The sequence below is a fragment of the Siniperca chuatsi genome, linkage group LG21, assembly GCF_020085105.1.
Source record: "Siniperca chuatsi isolate FFG_IHB_CAS linkage group LG21, ASM2008510v1, whole genome shotgun sequence".
NCBI lineage: Eukaryota > Metazoa > Chordata > Actinopteri > Centrarchiformes > Sinipercidae > Siniperca > Siniperca chuatsi.
In genome coordinates this window covers 25126065-25147047 of record NC_058062.1, presented here as the reverse complement: position 1 = coordinate 25147047, position 20983 = coordinate 25126065, and the positions used below count along the sequence as shown (strand labels likewise).

At 41.6% G+C, this 20983-nt stretch overlaps 2 protein-coding genes across 6 annotated transcripts in view; one reads left to right on the top strand and one right to left on the bottom strand.

The window, feature by feature from the left end:
* Positions 1-2527: 2527 nt before the first annotated feature.
* Positions 2528-14483, bottom strand: prmt1 (protein arginine methyltransferase 1). Of its 3 annotated transcripts, none has more exons than XM_044182778.1 (10): positions 14406-14483; positions 8950-9045; positions 8663-8818; positions 8439-8502; positions 8167-8309; positions 6876-6963; positions 6501-6616; positions 6203-6353; positions 4686-4807; positions 2528-4547 (listed from the first exon to the last, which is right to left on the bottom strand). In XM_044182778.1, the coding sequence occupies exons 1-10, from the start codon at positions 14481-14483 to the stop codon at positions 4464-4466; spliced, it is 1098 nt and encodes a 365-aa protein (XP_044038713.1). In that variant the 3' UTR covers positions 2528-4463. The 3 variants fall into 3 exon arrangements, with proteins under 3 accessions (XP_044038713.1, XP_044038711.1, XP_044038712.1); XM_044182776.1 differs by lacking the exon at positions 14406-14483 and adding an exon at positions 12453-12649; XM_044182777.1 differs by lacking the exon at positions 14406-14483 and adding an exon at positions 12453-12523 and having other exon boundaries at positions 8950-9036.
* Positions 14484-14838: 355 nt separating this feature from the next.
* ap2a1 (adaptor related protein complex 2 subunit alpha 1) overlaps positions 14839-20983 on the top strand; it is a 41416-nt gene continuing 35271 nt past the window's right edge. For all 3 annotated transcript variants that reach the window (XM_044182771.1, XM_044182769.1, XM_044182768.1), the window contains exons 1-2: positions 14839-14973; positions 20559-20770. In XM_044182771.1, coding sequence (XP_044038706.1) covers positions 14907-14973; positions 20559-20770 — 279 coding nt within the window. In that variant the 5' untranslated portion in view covers positions 14839-14906. The remainder of the gene's footprint in view (positions 14974-20558; positions 20771-20983) is intronic.

Below are 20983 nucleotides of genomic sequence, written 5' to 3'. Positions count from 1 at the left end.
TGACAGGGGAATTCTATAAATCTTTTGCTTCAAAACTTTCTTACTAGGAATATTTAGAGAATCTGTTCAAAAGGGTGAGTTTCCTACTATGTTAAAGCAGGGGGTAATCACATTAATTCCCAAACCACACAAAGATAGACTGAACATGGACAACTGGAGACCTATTAGTCTACTTAACATCGATGTTAAATTCTTTGCTTTAATCTTTGCCAAAAGACTAAAATAAGGGTTAAATCAATCAATAGATGAAGAGCAATCTGGTTTTATGCAGACGAGACATACAAGTAATAATATCTGTTTGATACTGGATATGATAGACTATAAAAATCTTCACAAGGCTTTTGACACAATCAAACAGGAGTTAATTTTTAAAGCCAAAGTAAAATACTTTCAAAATGCAATTCAGACACTATATAATGGCTGTTCCAGCTCAGTGAAGGTAATGTATGGTACCTCAGACAGACTGGATATTTATCGTGGTATTAGACAAGGCTGTCCAGTATCTCCACTTGTGTTTTTGTTAGTTACCTCAGTATAATGGCTGGTCACCCTTCCTCGGAATCAGTGCAGTGGGGAAGGATTTCAAAATCTGTCGATTAGCAGATGATACTGCAATTTTTCTAAAAGACCAAAATCAGGTTTTCAAACTAGCGGCTTGTATAAATGAGTTTACTAATGTTTCAGGTTTCAAGATGAACTTGGACTAATCGGTTTTAATTTCAATTAAATCTTGTAATCTGTCAGTGTTGTGAAAAGGTGATATACCTTGGCAGTGTTATTTGTTGGAATGTGGAACAATGTAAATTACATTTTCAGAATCAGAAATACTTTGATCCCTGAGGGGAAACTATCTTGCTACAACAGCTCACTATCATGTCAGTGCACAGGAATAGAAGTACTAAGCAAAAAATATAATACAGGTCAGAAAATAAATTAAGTACCAGGTGGGTATAAGTATAAAATAAAATAAGTGTGAAGTACAAAGTGGGTTTACCAGTTGATGATAATAATATGGTATAAGGTAATAGTGCATGAGACCCATTTTGACCCTATTATTGAGAAAACAAACTTGAAATTGATGGTTAATGAGATATTTCTATACATGATAGGGTGCTGTTATCCAAAACAGCAGGAAGCTCGAGATCAGTCAATGTCTCATTGTCACTCAATGTCCCAACAAATGTTACCAAGGAGTTGGTTAAGATGCTTTATGATTATATCTGGAGGGGAAATCCCCATTATGATTAGAGGTAGTAGAGAACAAGGTGGTCTTGAGGTTTTAAATCCCAACAGTTTCTGCAATGCTTTTCAAAATCATCGACTTTACCCTGTTAAAGAAGAAACTAAAGATAGGCTGTACCTGTGTGTTTTGCAATTCAGAGAGAAACTATTTAATTTGTTTTTTCACTGATCATTCACATTTATTTTGGATAGATATGCAAAACTTTATAAACGGAAAAATGGGTCTTAATGTATTTGATGTGATGTTATATTTTGTGTTCAGTGGCTTGGATATTAATGTCAGCTGTCTCTTTCTGCTCCTGATTATGCTTGGTAAATCCCACATTCTGGCTCCAGACCTGCTGTCTTCGGTTTGCTGTTGAACTCAAACAGTCTGGTTCTTTAATTGAATATGTGAAGAACACAAAAAACTCCAAAGACTTTCACAATATTTTAAAGGACGTGCAGCTTATTTGAAGTCTAAAAGGACTTGCGAGGAGTGGACGTTGGACTCCCCTGGCGTGTACAAAGTTGCCTTTTTGTATGACAATTGTTGTTGTATTATACCTCTTTGTTGTAAAAAGCCAAACAACACTGATGATGGCGGCGGGAAGTTAACGAGGGCACGTTTAACTACTAATTACACGCAGCCTGGGACGCACATCCGGGCTTTGAGGAAGAGCAATCGAGTGCAGATTCACAGAACTCCTTTTCGGCCGACCAGCACCTCCGACCCAGGGGTTTGCCTGATAGATCGCGTGGGAAGTTTAGCTGCTAGTGATGGGAACCACAGCTGTTTGAAGGGAGCCGGATCTTATGGCGCTGTTCCTTTCCGGCTCTTCATTTAGTACCACTTCTGCTGGTCAATGCCTCAGTTACTTTATTTGTTGCAGGAAATAAATATGCAACATTCTTCATCTGCAATATAATTAAATATTCTGTCATATTGATGACCCTACTTGTAACAAAGATACCCTACTAATGAAAGTGTGGTTAATAAATACACAACTCTATACAGACACATGCAGTATATTTCTATGATTTAGAAAATAAAATATTTCTGCTCTAATCGGCTCTGACGGGAGCCGGCTCATAGAAGTGACTCGTTCGCGACCGCCGCATCACTAGTGTGGTGCCAAACATATAGTGACTTGAAGGAGAGAACATGAATTGACTGCATACCTATTAATTACTGATTTTGTCAATATTAGGTTGTGCGTTTACATCAGTGTCACATCCTAATCCTAAACTGCTGTTGGGAGAAGAGCACACCGCTGAGAACATTTAGTTGACGATACAAGAAAAGTCACATTTACAGTTTATTTGTTTTTATTTAAAAAAAAAAAGCAGCAGACCAAAAACAAAAAACAAACAATAGAGAAAAATCAAAGGGTCCACAGGGCCAACATGGTTACAAGTGTTCAGACTGACTCAAGCAGCCTCAGACACATATCAAGACAAACACGTGGGCTCCAGGACACGACAGAGCTGTGGGGCCAGCTGAAGCCAGGCCTGAGGATCTGGTCCCGTCGGGCCGGCTTTTTCTTCGTCAAGATGCTCGTGTCGTGTGTGCTTCTCTCAAAAGGGAGAGACCGGATCAAAGCCAAAAGAATGGACGATAGATGACGTAGGCCCAATTACAAACAGTTGCAGGTTTGCAGCAGCCCACTTCTGGTTATGGCTAGGATCAACTTATGTTTGCAGTCTCTCTCATGCACCGTGTCCCAAATCCAGACTACATACCGATTCTACGCAGCGTTTTAGCATGTGTGCACACTGGAAAAGTAACAAAATGAAGTTGCTTCAAATCAGACAGTACTCGCCGTTGATGCACACTATTGTCCCACAAAAGGAAATGGAGGAGCTGCTCACAGCCGAAAAACATGTAAATTGTGGCGACACCGCTCCAAAGAATCTGTTTAAATCTTAGAAGAAACATGTTGCTGTCTGTTAGGTAAGTTTGATTGGCAGCGGCTTTCCAGAGTTGCCGTTTGAGTCACATCCGACACACAGACTATCATTTCCTTTTAGTAGAAAATGGTGAACTATGTTGATATTTAATTGCTAGGACGATTACTATGTAGTAGTGTGGCTTTGGGACACAACTGCCGTCGGGGTTCCTACTACTGGGGTGCAGTGCAATAAAACTGTTACCATAGACAATATTGGTGTTTGAGACGGACCTTGTAGAACATACATTTAGCAATATTAGTTTGGATCAATGATGATTGCTTTCTGAATATACTAGACCTCCTTGGCCGCAAGCGTTAGGCCTTTACGCTATTTATTTTTGGGCAACAACTCTTTACTTTGACCATAGCTGCTTATCCCTAGCTCCAACAACCCTGCAGTATGGGTCAACTAGGTCACTAAAAGCAGCGGGGGTGTCGCTGCAGCAGTCATTGCTATTCAGCAACACTGTTTGCTCATTTAATGCATGCAAGCACACGCTCCTGATTTAAGACCTTTGAGTGTGTACTGTGCATTATTTTACCAATTCTGTGTAACTCACAAGCACGGAGATGCTGCTGCGATAACCTTGCGGAGTACGAGCTGCTGTGGCGAACCCTGATACTTTGACTTTGTCTTCGCACTGGAGCACCACGTTCACACCAACACAGAACCCTTGTATTATTGTTTTTTAATACATGGCTGTTTTTGGTCTGAACAGGGCTTAAAGTGTTTAGTGGACAGCGTTCTTGTCTGTTGTATATGGTCTCTATTAACTGGTACACAAGTGGAGGACGCAGGGTTTCTTGAGTATACAGAAATCCAAAGACCCACATACCTACAGCTTCAACAGAATCTAAAGTAAGGGGAGACCAGTAGCTGGGTCATGTAATGACCATACAGAGGGCCAAAGTGACTGAACAGTAATACTATGCAGACATGTCAGCAGGGCCATGGTGTTGATGTCTATCTGGATCTCACACATGCAAAAGGACAAGAACCCAAAAGCAAAACCCAACAAGACGGTGGACACAAACACCAGGCACATGTCAAACATGTTTTGTTGAGTGACTGCAGCACAATGATTCACCACGCCAATGCACTTTGGCCCCAAGGATGTGAAAACCTTTTAAATACTGTTAAAGTATGAACAAGAAAATGACAAAAAACAAACAAAAACGAGTCTAAAAAAATGTTGCTGCAGGGGAGCATCAAACTATCGCACAGACTCCCAGTCAAACAGTATAATCTGTCCTCTACTACAGACAAACTAATACAGGGAGGGAGAGAGACTAACGCATCCTGTACTCTGACGTCTTCGACACCTCACACAGCTGACCCTTGAAGTCGATGTCTACGGTGAAGTCCAGGTCCCTCTGCAAACCAACAGCAACGAGTCAGACAAGATGTGTGAAGACCGTGACGAAGCAACACAAAAATATGTTCTTTAAATCAAAGCACAGCAAGTAGGAAAGAACTTCCCAAGTTGTTTTGAACGGCAGAGCTCTACTTACATTGTTCTTGACGTTTGGCTTCATGCTGATGGTGCCGAAGATCTCCTCACCAGTCTTGACAGTCAGGTAATCATCCAGGTAGAAGACGGTCTGTTTCCAGTGGGTGTAGGGAGATTCTGGGCCTGATAGGGCGAAAAGAAAGTGTGCATGAATGCAGTCTGCTGCTAAACACCCCCCCCAGGTTTAGGCCAGGTTTACTAAGAAAATGTGTCAATTTCAAGCTCAACACAAACCAAAACTCCCCATCCACTATTTGTGTTACAGCAGGCTTACATCAGATACCACAATCATTAAAAGCCTAATCGTTTAATTTAAGTTTGAAAATCTGTTTTAGCTATATATTTAATGCACATCTCTCTTCATCAGCACAACCACCCATGGGACTGCCCATAAAACTGAGTAAATCCAGCACAATACATAATCAACCTCTGTTCATTCACATAGATAGATCGATCAATACACGCACCTTGCTAACACTCACTAGAATGCCAAGCTAACTAACTCCAGCCTGGTGCAGCTTTTTCATAAACACCGAATGTGTGTTTGAGGCTCAACGCGTCGCACCTGTGCCTTCAAAACACACTAAATCTGGCCCTAAATGTTCACACAAACATTCTTAGATGCAAAGATTTCTCAGCAAACGTTCTGTCTGTTTCCTCCCCAATTATGGCTCAATATCAAAGTCTAATAAAATACTTCAATATTTTAACATCATAATACTAATGACAAGCAAGTGAGAAAAGCCCATGCTGCTCCATGCAGTAAAGCTGAGAATCACAGGGAGCTCCCAATTTGACACTTTGAATAGGAGATGCACAGATATGAGTCTGATTCTCCTTTTGCAGTGGCCAATACTATTACTGTTGCAATAGCAAAAATGTGAAGCTAATAAAGGCTAACTTTAGATACTTTACTGGCAACACTAATGTTTAGAGCGCCTTCATCGTCCCAGTCATAAAGAACACGTTTAATTATCGAAACGGGTGAAATATTTTTTTATGTCAAAGATAATTAACAGCAGCCCTCCTATCCCTACTGACAACCATGTAAGCTACCAACACTTCACAGCTGGGCAGGCAGCGCTGGCAGAGGGAGGAGGGGCCGCTTGGCCTCAGCTTCAAAGTCTCCATTAACTCAACTCTTTTTCAGACACGTGGCTGTTTAGGCCAAATCAGCACATACAGTTAGCCGCACAGTCGACAGTTGCCGTTGTAAAAAAGGCTCCACACCATTAGGTGGAACTGATGACTCCATTATCCTAACAGCTAACATTATCAGAGGATGTATCGTGCACTACCTGAGGATAATGATAGTCTCACAAATCAGGCATGTTGCTCTCACCTAGCTGATAGAATAACAGGTAGACTACCCAGTTATCAAAGCGATGACAGCCACGCCACACTGACCAACGCAGACAGGTTAGCAATGCATGAATGGGTATCAAATCAGTCCTGAGCACTCGTCACTCAGACCGTGTAAAGACAGCATGTGTATGTGTAATCAGAAGAGAGACTGACTGGTGGAGAAGCCGGTCCTCTTGTGACAGCGGGTGAACTCGATGTTGAAGTAGGTGACTAAAGCGTGGATGTAGTCGTTCCTCTTCACCTGCAGGCAGAACGGTGAGGTGAAGGTCAGGTCATCCGCCTTCACTGTGTAGATGTCCACCTCCTAAACAAACACACCCACAAGACAGCATCAAACCAAATGTGTTCAATTTCAGACTTTCTATTACACAAACCTGTGAGGCAGAGGACAGAAACCTCTGTCCCAGCATCACTCGAGAAAGAACATCAAACCAGTTATTCATCCACCCACCTTGATGAGACAGGCGCTGCTGACCAGCTGCTTGGGGTCAACCACATCAACTAGGGGTTCCTTAATCGCCACCTCCTTGATGCACGACATATCAAAACCATATACGTTCTCCCACCCTGATACACAGGCACAAACACAGGCACAGACCAGTCAGTTCACCGAAAACAATGCACGTCGGTGTCCAGGCCTGTGCACCGAGTGGTGCTCAGGATTCTTAAAAATTGTCATTTGACTGATTAGTTCACCTCTTCGAACATGTTAGGAACAAAACCTCTGCTCTACAGCAAGTTTCCTCATTCGCCAGTATCACAGATGACCTCCTATCTATGACAAAATGCCATTCACAGGCTTAGGTTGGATCAGGTGGCTACTCACAGTGGATTTTGTAGTCCTTGTACTGCCTGTCTTCGATGGCAGTGACATAAAGGGTTGCCCTGTCTGGGAAAATTAGTCCATCTGGCTTCTGTCAAGAGGAAAAAAATCCAAAATAAAAGTCAGACTCACAGGTGTGTGACAGACCATCCAGCAACAGCCATTCAACAGCCAAAAACTCGTACGTGATGCACCGTAGTGCATCTGCACTAGGCCTGCACAAAATGAGGAAAATCTGCCATGTGCGAAAACATTGTTCAATATTGCGATAATGATGATATGACTTGCAATAAATAACAAATATTGCATATTAGCTATACAGTTCCTATGGTTATCTTTAAATTCAGAATATAACTAAATGTTTCAAGAGCAGCAACAGCAAAGTCACTATATACACACACAATCTCACTGGAAACAAATCTAAAATGTCAGTAAAATAAATCATATTCCTGACATCAAAATACTGAGTGAAGTTTAGAAAGAATGAAGAACTCAGACATCAGTATCAGTCCTTCCTCCTGTCCTGCGACTCACTGCAGGTAAGTTACCTGGCGGAGGGGGAGGGGCTGCTTTGTCTCAGCCAGCAGTAGGTTTACAAGAATTTGCCAAATTAAGATTTGTGGCAAATTAAACTAAACAGTTAGGCTACATACAGACAGCTTTTAGCTTGTTTGTAACAATTCACTATTAGCCGAGCTAGCGCGCTGCAGACAGAGCAGATTAAAGTATCACTTTCTACATCTTGATGCTTGTTGAACGGGTGTATTGATAGTATTGGCTTTTTACTCACAACGGTTTCATTGTTCCTTACAGTAACGAGTAATCTTAGAGTAATCTTCACAGTCTCTCTGCTCTACTGCCCGCTGACTTCACTCTGTGTGTGTGTGTGTGTGTGTGTGTGTGTGTGTGTGTGTGTGTGTGTGTGTTCGTTCAGCCCTGACACGTGATAATAACTAATGCGGTCTCTCTCAGAATCAGCCAATGCGTTTAAACCCGTGCACTTTTAGGATGAAGTCCGTGTATACGGCCCAGTGTTTTTCAACAGCCACTCAAGCTCATGGTACTGTAGTATTTCGATCCAGCCACCATACCAAACTGAATTATTTCAGCTTAGTTCTACAGTGACAAAGTTGAAAGCATTCAAATTAATGGTCATAATGGCATTAAATGGCATATTTAAATTATCCAGAGACTCATGTTTCTATGATGTTAAGGAACATTGAGCTCATTAGACGACCTGTGAAATGGGAATGCAGAGCAGGGAATATACGTCACAACAAATACACATACATACCAGCCATTTGTCCCTGGCATAAATGACTGTATTGAGCATGGACTCGTAGAAGAGGCAGTAGCCCATCCACTCTGATATGATGATGTCTACTCCCTCCACAGGCAGCTCCACCTCCTCCACCTTCCCCTTGATGATGGTCACAACTGGAGACAGAAGAAGAGGTCAGGCGGTACATCACAATGTTCACTCCCCAACCCTCGGGTGACCCAGAAATATTTTAAAATTTTGAAAGTCTATATGTGTCACCACATGACTGGATTCCATTTACTCACCATCATCCAACTTGTTGGCCTTGACAATTTTCACAGCATAGTCTGAGATGCTGCTGCACTCGATCTATTAAGACAAAGAACAACATTTGAATTCACGCTGTCTCTACTTCTGCCATTGCCAAGAAGCCATTACCATTGGTCAAACCCTATCAACTAGTGGTGCAATAACAGCCAGTCTAGAAAACCCCACAAATGGATTAGTTGTAATAAAGCCCAAAACGTACCCCTATAACCTTCTTGGCTCCAGCTTTGGCAGCAAACATGCAGAGGATGCCTGTCCCGCTGCCCACGTCCAGCACCACCTTGTCCTTAAACAGATGCTTGTTGTGGAACATGGAATTGCGGTAGGTCAAAGTGCGAACCTCATCCTTCAGCATCTCCTACAGTGGCAGTAAAAAAAGGCCCAATAATAGCAGAAGGGTTAAGATCTTGTGAAAAAAAGGGACACAACTTTACACGTTTTGATCATTTGAATATGAAAGCACTGCAGTTTTAGTTTAAAGGAAGTTACCTCATGGATGCCAAAGTGGGCGTATGAGTCAAAGTAGTAGTCCTTTGATGTCATATCCTCAGCTGCAGGCTTGGCTGAGCTCTCCCCCTGAGAAACCTCAACAAAAGACACACACTATTAGATCGTGAAGTAGGCTTGGGCTGTGCTCCGGGTTTTGGGTTAACAAAATACTGTGTGTCAGACGTCGAGTTAAGAACTGTGTCCTCAACTCAGAAATGTGACAAACCGCTCTTAACTGACATCATTAATCAGAATCAGCAATACTTTATTGATCCCCGTAGGGAAACTCTTTGTTACAGCAGCTCGTCTTTACGTCAGCGCACACAGGAGGCAGCACTAGAAAACGATATGATACACTATAAACACTATAAAACAGGTCAGAAATAAATTAAGTATCGTGTCAGTATAAGTAGAAGATAAACTAAGTGTCGAGTACCAAGTGGGTTTACTGGTTGATGGTGAAGTACAGTATAAAATACAATGTCACTAATTATGTAATAAATAATATTAATAAGCGGAGGTGCATGTACTATCAAGAGTAATTGAGGTATATAGTATCAGTAGCAATAAATAAGAAAAAACTAACAAGGGAAAACTAATATTGCACGGAAGTAGTACACAGAATATTGCACAATTATTATTAATTATGGCGGAGATGTAATGATCAATGTCCAGTTTAGTGACCTAGGGTCAAACAGACTGACACTTAGAGGGAGGAGTTAAAGAGTTTGATGGTCACAGGCAGGAATGACTTCCTGTGGCGCTTTTTGGGGGGAATGAGTCTTCCGCTGAAGGTGCTCCTTTGTTTGACCAGCACGTCATGGAGCGGGTGGGAGACACTGTCCAAGATGGCGTGTAGTTTGGCCAGCATCCTCCTCTCTGACACCACCGCCAGAGAGTCCAGCTCCACCCCCAGAAGCAACAGATCACTTCGGCTTATATAGAGGGCACGGGCAGAAGACAAAACCCAGCAAATAAAATAGCCTTAAAGTAAAGGCAAAGCTGAGCATGCGTGTGGACTCGTCACCTGTCGTACAGATTTGAGGAAACTAGGACTTATATGTGCAAAACGACATCACGAGCCTCCTACAGCTTTAAAAATCTGATTTTTATGTAAAATTTCAAACGCCTGTCTCCGGGTCCGACCGAAAGTAAACAGAGTAGCCCCCTGGAATGGCCACTGTAGCTAGTACGGCTAACAGCATCCAGGTCAACTGGCCAGCTGACTAACCTGCTTTTGGGAATGGGTGCTTGTCGGTTGTCTCGTTTCCCGTACTTATGTCTTTTCAAGGAAGGAAGGAAAAGATGCGAGAAGAGAGGAATGGAGGACACACATTCTTAAGAGAAATGAGACGCCCTTTGCTCTGAAGAGATGTCGGTTTCTGATGACTACGGCACAGCTGGATCAGCTGTCAATGTGCAGGTGTTAACAGCTCTGTGTGCTTTGGAGTTTGTATTTATGCAGTAATAAGGACAGGTATTAGTGCCAGCACAGCCGTGTAGCGATGTCCTCCAACATGACAAAAGTGAATGTGAAACATCAGTCTCTGCGTGTCTCCTCTTAAATCAACAGTTTGATAAACACCTGCACATTCATTAAAAACCCGCATTTTGTGTTTATACTGTGTAAAGAGCCGTCAAACAACAGTTTGTAAACTTACTGCTCAGACACTGAAAGTGTTATTAGATGTGTCTGCATTTATTGATACCATTTGTAAATTCATTATAGAATTATCCACATTATCATGAAAAGTGGAAAAATGGCCGACAATAAAAAGAAATCTTTCTGATCATTGATAAAAGATGTGTGATGCTCCTTTTACTAATCAGGCCTACCGTTACCACCTATCCACTAATTTTAACTAAATGGTGAATCAGAACAAATTAAAATCTTAACTTTGTAGTGATATTACACCTGAGTTTAATCTGAGCAGTCGGATCTGCTGCGGGGACCAATTACTGACTGATTCTAATAAGGGGCTCGGTCCGACGAGAGATTCAGTGAAGGGCGGTCTCTTGTAACCTCACTCATGTCTCCAAACAGAATTAAGATGTCCTTCACGACACCGGATTAGATCAATTTCCAGGTCACTCGAGGAGACATGAAATGAGGCAAGACGAGAAGCAAACTATGTCGCGCATACAATCAGGTGCAACGCCATGAATGCCTTTGAGAAGGGCGTGGAAGTGCGCACTACTATCCCCATTTGTACAAGTCAAAGCCACATCAAAAACGACACAGGGGTTATTGGGACAGAGGTTGGGGGGCAGTGGGCTGCAGCCGGGGCAAGGCTATGAAGGCAGCCCTTTCACCCCGCCTTTCAGAAGAGCTACAAACACATTTGGAAGTGGACACTTTCTCTGTCTAAAATAAAGTACTAAATCAGTCTTTAAAGTTTCAGAGTGAGTTGAAAAATAGACGACAGACCGTGAACTACACAATGACTAGTTTATAAACTAAATTTAAAACCACTAAACCTCTCCTGCACATACAAATGGGTACCAGTCTTTTCACTAATTAACTGAATCCTGATTAGATAAAGCACACTACTCCATGAGAATAGTTTAATGTTGCGAAATACCTGCCTTATGCAGAAAGTTTTACCGTGGACTGCTCCTGTTTCAACTGCCCGAGTCTGCAGAGACAGGGCCAGCCTTGTCCGTGGCACAAAAGATGGGAGCACATGGTACTCTGTGTGATCTTGGCCTTCCTCGAGGATGGCCAGCCTACTTCTAACGCCATACCGTGTCAACTAGCGACTCTTCAAAAGTCTCCACATTACAGTTCATCGCCAGACGTAATTGCCGGGCCTTTACACTCGACAGAGCCAATTAACAGATAACTTAGCGTTAACGTTACCTACAAGCTGTTTGGCTTTTACGTGCTACTAATTAGTCGGCCAACAAGGAATCATAACGTAACATAGTCAGCAAATTGAATGTTGATGCTGCTAATAAATCAGGACACCGAGGAAAAAGATCTTCGCACAACTGTGGCATCAGCTTAAAGCACACTAACAGTGGAATAGAGTCAAGCGAGTGGGAGAATGAGCCAGCATCCATGCCTGAAGTAGCTAACTAACGTTAGCTCGGAAGCTAACACGTTAGTCCCCATGCGGTCCCAAAGGCTCGTCAGACACTGCCGGCCGGCTGTCGCACTAACTAAAACAACGCTTCTGCTTACACCAGTCGCTCAAACTTGCGACGTTGACCGTCGACTTTCACTGCCAAATAAATACGGAATGATTAAAGTGTTTTACTCGAATCTTAGTTCTGTCCGATATGCGACGCTAAATGAATGGGCAGCAACGGCAGATGCACCATACAAGTAACGCTAGCGAAGTTAAAATGGATGCATCACTATCTGGTGCGTATGTAATGACAAAAACCCAAATGTTAAGATTAAGCATTTGTAACATTTGTCCTCGAATAATGAAAACGTGCGTATATAGTTTACAAAGATAAATGAGCAGTTTATTGTATTTCGTATTGTAAGACCTTACCTCCATCCTCTCTGCTGGTGCCGCCATTTCGATCTCCAGCCTAGCTGCGTGAGCTTGAAAGACTCTTTCCTGGCCCCGCCCACGAGACCCAGCTTTTATTTGCGATTGGACCAGACTCAAAGGCACCGCCTACAATCTGCAGCTGCGTTCCATAATTCTCGGAAAGTCGGAATATTTGGCTTCGAACTATGAAAAAGAAACCTTTTGGTGGCGATGCGGATTCGCCATTAGAAGAAGAAGAAGAAGAAGAAGAAACATTTTCTCTTTCTCGAGGGACAGACCATAGACTGTATACAAAGATACAAAGACAGAGAGAAAAGACCAGATGTTTGAGATATTCATTAACTGACAATAACGCAAAACAAGCTTTATCATTTCATATGGCATCTCACATCCAGAGGGACTTTCAAATTCAGGTGACCTCGGAATATCTGGTTGCCATTTGCAGCATATGATCAATACGGGGTGAAGGATCTGAAGTGCGTAAATTAAGAACAGCCTTTATAAAAAAACAACACAAACTTTGAACTCAATTTAATCCTAAATGCTTAGGACTACGCAAATAAGGCTATAACTGGAACTGAGACTAAAAAAAAACAACAGAACTAAAATTTTAAGAAAAACAAAAATTTGCTAAAATGAAACTGGTTCTACTGTGTCATTGCTGAGAAGCTGAATTGCGCATAAGGAAGGTAAATACAGTTATTAATATTATTAATTAGCCATGTGCCAAATGTTACACCTTAAACTCAATACCCAATAGAGACACCACGATTCAGAGCGAACAGCGACACAGCAAGTAATGTAACTAATGTTAGCTAGGTTGTGGGTTAGCTTAGCTAGGTTGTGGGTTAGCAACCTGTCCCTACAGTAGCTGCTGCGAAGCTAACAGCCAGAGAGGACGAGACGGTTTCCCAGAGCCAGCACAGCAGCTCCAGACAGCGACGCTCACAACTCTCCTGCTGCTACAGCTAACATCACAACAACAGCACAGCTTGGCTAACTAGAAAGTCAGCTGAATGTCCGTGGGCAAGTCCTTTAACGTCACTGACACACAGATCATGGCTGGAACAGTGCTGTGTGGCTCGGTCCGAGCCTCTCTGTGTGTTTCCTGTTCACAGAGCCGGGGCTGAGTACACACACCTGAGGGTTTTCAGTTCTCACACTGAACTGAAATGAAGAACATGCGTTTTCTGTATTATGTAGGCCTACGCTGTTTTTACAGACCTTTCCTCTGAAAAATACATTTATATAGTATTGTTAAAAATGTCAGTTAAACAATTATGGATGTATCAAACAACAGAGTCATAATGTACCATATAACTACAAAAATACTACTTGATATATTACATCCATCCATCTATACTTGGTCATCCTTTAGGGTTGTGGGGACTGGAGGGTGGCTCGCCAGTTTGTGTTTCATACAGTGACATTTTACAGTAGTTGAAATCAGTTCATGTACAGTAGTATCAAATGTGTTTTTTTCACTGTTAAGTAACCTTTAATATAATGAATTTCCCATCTATAAAACACAGGGTTGAGGTACAGCACATACTGTGAAAACTGTGAAACGGAGCAAGTAGTTTTGGGAGCAGTGAATTTGGGCCGATATCACAGCAGTAGCGCTGCTAGCTAGACCAATCAGCGCCAGGCTGCGATCGGCCGAAGGAAAGGAGCGTACGCGTGCACGGGTGCGTCGCGCGGTCACGCTGTTGGGTCTTCTGTCACGAGCCTTATCCAAGCCGCGGAGTGGAGGCAAGAGAATTAGAACGGACATCAATAATACAGGACATCGTATTTATCAAATTTAGTGCGTGATAAAGACAGCAGGGCTATAATTTCATATCGCTGGTTGGCAATTCTCAAGACTCTACTGAGTTATTCCGGTCAACCGGTGATGTATTCCAGTATTTGAATGATATTGCTAGCCAGCTAGCTAGCTAGCTGTTAAGCTAGCTTTACGGTGCGTGACTCGAAGTAACTTAACGTTATACTATCGGACGTTGTTTTTATTAACACATCTGACTTCATTCAAATACATACATCCAAATAGTGGGTTATTTAAATCTAAGTGAATTGTTACTGTAAGTGTTGCCGCTAATCCTAGCTAGATACGGATTGAATGAAATAACGTTAGCTAGCCATAGCCAGCGGAAACTAGCCAGTTAACAGGGATAACGTTAATTTATCCTGCTGCTGGTTGATCCACCGCCATCCAGCTAATCTAGCAAATGCTATCTGAGCTAGCCACCCACAAGCATACAGTGAGTTTGGTAGGTAACAGTCAATCATAAAGTTGTAGCGGACGACTGGAACTGCGAAGTAGCTAGCGGCAGCTAACGTTACAACTAAACGTCAAGTTGGCCATCTTCCACTCCAGTCCAGTGTGAAAAGCTGACCGACGTAAGTTAATTTTTACGGATAAGGCCGGAGTGAGGACAGAAACCTGCCAAAATGCCGGCGGTGTCGAAAGGAGATGGAATGCGCGGATTAGCTGTTTTCATTTCGGACATTAGAAATTGTAAGTGACATTTTCTTTTATTCTGCTTGCTAATTTGTGTCATTCAACGCCATTAGCATCAGTTGACATTACTCGTGTTGTTGCTGGTTGTACCCTTTTACGCGCTGTAGAGAAATGACGTGGGGGCCACCTAAGCAAATCGCCTGTAGGTGTCTTTTTTTATTTTTGGTACTAGCAGCTAACTACTCAATAATGTAACATTTTATACTCAGATGTTGCCCGTAAGGTGACCGTTTTACCAGCACTTGCTGCAACAGAACCAATTGTCTGACGTTTGGATGCAGAAAACGAGGCCTTTTGTTTTTGAGTGTTGGCTGTCGCTTTGGTCAAACTGAGACTATGAACATCTGTACGATATTAGAAATCCAGATGTCTAAACCAATCTGGGAATCGGAGGTTCATTTCACAGCTGAAGAGCGGTGTTTTTATTTAGCTGAAAGGAGGACGAGGACACCGCTCTGCCCGCTTTACACCAGAATACAGGCATGAGAACCTCAACCCCCTGCCATAATCCACTAACAAGCACAAACCAATGGCCAATAGTAAATAAATAAGGCATCATGAAATAAATAACCGCGGGTGATGATCTAAAAGTTGATTTATGTCATATTTTTGCATACTTTCGCAATATTGTATAGATATTCCCTATTAATATTGTAATATTGATTTCAACTGTATTGGCCAGACCTAGTTGCTGTATATGGAGGTTTAGAACTATTAAAATAGATAAACTAAATGATTGATAGGATATGCATAATGCTTAATTGAAGGGTTCCAACTACTGAAATTGTGATTCAATCAGCTGATCTCTTCACTAGAGAAAAATCTCCACTCTGTATGGTGTACATATAATCCTCTATCAAGGTATGTGCCATTTTATATTATAATACCAATATGCTATGAATTTAGCGGTGTGGTCAGCACAAATAAATAAAGGCTGGGTAACTAACATTGAGGGGCGTGGAATTACCTCTACCTGTTTTGAGTTTGTATTTACAGGGGAATTAGACAGTTACGCCTGTCTGTGATATATGCCAAATAAAGGCTCCAGCCACTATTTAATGATCTTTGTGACATAGTATATATAGAATAGATTTCTTTTGAGAAAATATTGATGGATAAAATAACCACACAGGAATGTCTGTGTATTCTAATCCACTGAATTATCATATCAAAGTACTTTGATTTGCAATATTGCCCACAATGATATAATACACCCAGAGAAAGGGTTAGATGCCACGGGATAAATGGTATGGCAAAATATCTGCCAGTTGACAAATTTATTTAGTCTCACAGTAGGCCTATATCTTGTCATAACACCCAAGTATACAAAACAGCGAGAAGAAACCAAACAAGATTCTATTAAACAATCCTTAGATTTAGCTCAACAAATCCAGGTTTTTTGCCAACCTGGAATAAGATCCAAAATGGAACCTGCTATTGTAAACCAACCCTACATCTGCTTATTTATCTGTAAACTGTTTTTTCTGTAGCTACCTACCATAATACCTCTAACAATGACAAGGGCTTTTGTACAACAGTGCACCCAGTAATTATTTAACACAGCATTAGACCATTAGCTTAACTAAGGTTGTTGACTCAAATAGCTGTGTTGTTTAGTAGTTATGGAAATACAAACTGGTACCTTCACCTTCCAAGCCTAGTTGCTTGTTGGCTATTACAGTATTTCAAACAATTAAATTTGGTGCGAGTAGTCGTTATGTAAACAAGGTATGTTCTTCCTTTCTTCCTTTTTTCAGTTGGAGTGAGACTGGTTATTACTGGAGATTTGGCCGCTATTGACGTATATGGCGTTTTACCGCGATCCCTTAAAGCTTTCAGGCCTGAGAAATGTCAGACAGACAAGTGGCAGTTTATATGCTAGTAGTTATCTTTTTAAAACATAAATTGTTAGGCCTCAATTGTGTGTCTATCTCCCTGTACTGACAATAGTATTGAATATCACTACCTTTAAAAGTATTGTATTGAAGTTGACCTTTTCAGTGTTCTGACAACATGAATACAAAACCATGTATTCTGACTTGTATATCCTTCAGTAGTAATTTCTAAAATGCCCTGAAAGTGCTTCTTTTATCATTTTCAACATGGAGGCTGGCCGCTCACTCCAGATTAGTTACTAGACGCATCACTGTGAGTGCGCACAGAACACACTTGCTGGCAAATTAAGTTGCATGTCCAGGGTTTAAAACTCGGGAGTAAAGTTGATGTACTAGAAACATCATCCAAAAGTGAAACATATCACAGTGGGATACTACTTCCCAGTGGGCCAACATTTTTAATTTATTTATTTAATTTCTCTTCATCAAATTTCAGCTGTTCCAGGTTGGCTGCAGGTCCTTAAAGGTTTAAAATGTCTTAAATTCACATTTACTAATAAAATGCCTTGAAAAGTATCAGTCTTAAATTCTGTTTGGCAAAGTGTTAAATATTTATTTATTGAATGCTGTAAGCATGGTCTAAAAATAATTTCAAGTGCAAAATGCTGGTACATTTAATCTTTGGCAAACTCAACAAGAGTTGAATTCGAATGACTCTGTTATTCTGTTTCAGTCTTTAGCTATTTGTGTTCGCAAACTTTGTCCCCTGGTGACCACCGTTGCAAACACTCCAGTTTCTGTGGGTTTACTTTCTCCAGTGCTTTCGTTTAGCCGTTAATCTCCAGTATTTCAGAGCAAGTCTCATTCATGTCATTGCACCTGTCACCTTGAACTGGTGATTTGCATTGCGCGGTCCCTCGCACATTCCCTGTTGAGAATATACAGTGCATCCGGAAAGTATTCACAGTGCTTCACTTTTTCCACATATTGTTATGTTACAGCCTGCCTGGTGTCCTCCAGACATGACGCTTGCCATTCAGGCCAAAGAGTTAAATCTTTGTTTCATCAGACCAGAGCATTGTGTTTCTCATGGTCTGAGAGTCCTTCAGATGCCTTTTGGCAAACTCCAGGCAGGCTGTCGTGCCTTTTACTGAGGAGTGGCCTCCGTCTGGCCCCTCCACCATACAGGCCTGACTGGTGGAGTGCTGCAGAGATGGTGGTTCTTCTGGAAGGTTCTCCCCTCCACAGAGAAACGCTGGAGCTCTGTCAGAGTGACCATCGGGTTCTTGGTCACCTCCCTGACTAAGGCCCTTCTCCCCCGATCGCTCAGTTTGGCCGGGCAGCCAGCTCTAGGAAGAGTCCTGGTGCTTCCAAACTTCTTCCATTACAGATGATGAGGCCACTGTGCTCATTGGGACCTTCAATGCTGCAGAAATGTTTCTGTACCCTTCCCCAGATCTGTGCCTCGATACAAGCCTGTCTCGGAGGTCTACAGACAATTCCTTGGACTTGATGGCTTGGTTTGTGCTCTGACATCCACTGTTAACTGTGGGACCTTATATAGACCGGTGTGTGCCTTTCCAGATCATGTCCAATCAGCTGAATTTACCACAGGGGGACTCCAGTCAAGTTGTAGAAACATCTCAAGGATGATCAGTGGAAACAGGAAGCACCTGAGCTCAGTTTTGAGTGTCATGGCAAAGGCTGTGAATACTTATGCACATGTGATTTTTTTCCATCCAACCTGATGGAGCTCGAGAGGTCCTGCAAAGAAGAACAGGAGAAACTGCCCAAGAACAGGCGTGCCAAGCTTGTAGCATCATACTCAAAGATTTGAGGCTGGAACTGGTGCCAAAGGTGCTTCAACAAAGTATTGAGCAAAGGCTGTGAATACTTATCTACATGTGTTTTTTTTTTTTTTTTTTAATAAATTTGCAAAGATTTCAAACAAACTTCTTTCACATTGTCATTATGAGGTATTGTTTGTAGAATTTTGAGGAAAACAATGAATTTAATCCATTTTGGAATAAGGCTGTAGCATAAATACTACAAAATAATACAAAAACATAATAAAATGTGGAAAAAGTGAAGCGCTGTGAATGTTTTCCGGATGCACTGTAAATACAAGGAATGATACTGGCTAAATAATGTGTAGGAAACATTTCCGGGTAAATGATTGCCCAACTCCACCAATATCTGGGTTAAAGACAAGCTGTAAAAAGTGGGGCAATCATCAGTCCAATCTACATGAGGAAGTTGATGAAATCCATTATGACAACAGACTAAATGAGACAGGATGGCATTTACCTATTGATTTAATAGCCATGTATAAACTATTAAACAGAACCACAATAATAATACGGGGTCTACATGACTTTCAGCATAGAAATGGGCAAAGCCTCATTTCAGACTCTGGCTGTAAGACAGCTGTAGTGATTGATATCATTAAGGACAAATATATTTTTTCACACTAATAAACATTTGAACAAATGTTCTTTAACTCAACCAGTTACTGTAATTTTGCCTTACTTATTTTTAACTGACAATATATGTATTTACTCAGAAGAGTATATCTTCACATTAGATTTTTAACACAAAATAGGTCTTAAATTTAATGAAACGGTGGCATTAAAAAGTCTTACATGTAATTTGCTGATAGATGTAGACACCCTGTGTTCCCTCTGTGCATCGGTCCTCTGTAGGTTTTGGCAAGCTGTTTGGATCGGAAACTGAAAATTCCTGAAGTACTGAACTATATTTTTTAAATTTCAGATGTGGAACTGTATAGTTTTTTAAGCAGTTTGTGTGACTCTGCATCTTTGGCTAACTGTATCTATCTTGAAATGCGAATCTGTGTAGGGACCACCTGGAGCTATGCATAGCCCTGTCATTAATCCAGTTGATCATGACAAGATTTCCTTTCCCCTTCCTTAAGTCTTATTTCCTCTGTTTTTGGTAAAGCAAAATAAACACCTGCACAGGTGCAGCACGAATGCTTGGTGTTTGTGCATCTTCCTCTTTGGTTGGAAACTCATGGGAAGTAGTTGTTGCTGGAGCAGAATGTGTCGAGCCTTCATCTGCTGTCTGTCTTGGTCTAACTGATTGCCTCCCTGGATAGAGGCACATTGGAAGCAGATCTTACTGTCTGTTGTGAGACTGACTGTAGGCTTTGCAGTTAGGGTTGGGTTTGACAGCGTTTTATCTCATCTGAAGTAACTTTTGTTACTCATGGAATGAATGTTAATCAGCTCCAGTTCATATGATCTGCAGCCAGCCATGTTTGTCATTTTAATGGGCTAAAAATGAGAAGCCTGCAACCCTGTTTTGCTTTGTACATTGCTCTCTGCTAATGAAACAGGGTGAGGGGAGGGACAAGATTTGTTTGCGGATTCGTTGGCTTCAGAGTTTAGTGAATTCAGGTATTTTGCCAACCTGGGTTCTGACACCCAGGTTGGGTGTCAGAACTCGAAGTCACTTGCACTGGTGCACCTAACAAATTTTTCATGTTAACACACACTAATTGAGGTTGAAGCTGTGATGAAATTGGGCGATTCTGTGGCACTGTTGTGGAGTTATAATAGAATCAATATGACGATTTTGCTAGATATTGTCCCACTGAAGATGATCAAAGAGGGTCTCACCCTGAGCACTTGGTGTATACTAAAAAATATCAAGTCTTTTTATAGCTAGGTCCATCATGTCCATATATTTAATGCTGATATTGTACTACTTTCTTTCCACTGTCAGGTAAGAGCAAGGAAGCCGAGATCAAACGCATCAATAAAGAGCTGGCCAACATTCGCTCCAAGTTTAAAGGGGACAAGGCTCTGGATGGCTACAGCAAGAAGAAGTATGTCTGCAAGCTGCTCTTCATCTTCCTGCTCGGCCATGACATCGACTTTGGACACATGGAGGCAGTCAACCTGCTGAGCTCCAACAAATACACAGAAAAACAGATTGTAAGTCTTCTACTGGTTGTGTTGTGTTGTGTGTGTGTGCGTGTTTGCAGCATTGATTGGTGGGAGTTTTGTAGGGTTGTACTACCTGACACAGTCGACTCCGAATATTCAACTTTTTAATTTTAATTTGTCATGTCCTTGTGGTTCTTGCTTTTTCTTATATTTAGTTTCATTTTTATAAATACTCAACATTACTGATGTTTTTTCTTCAAC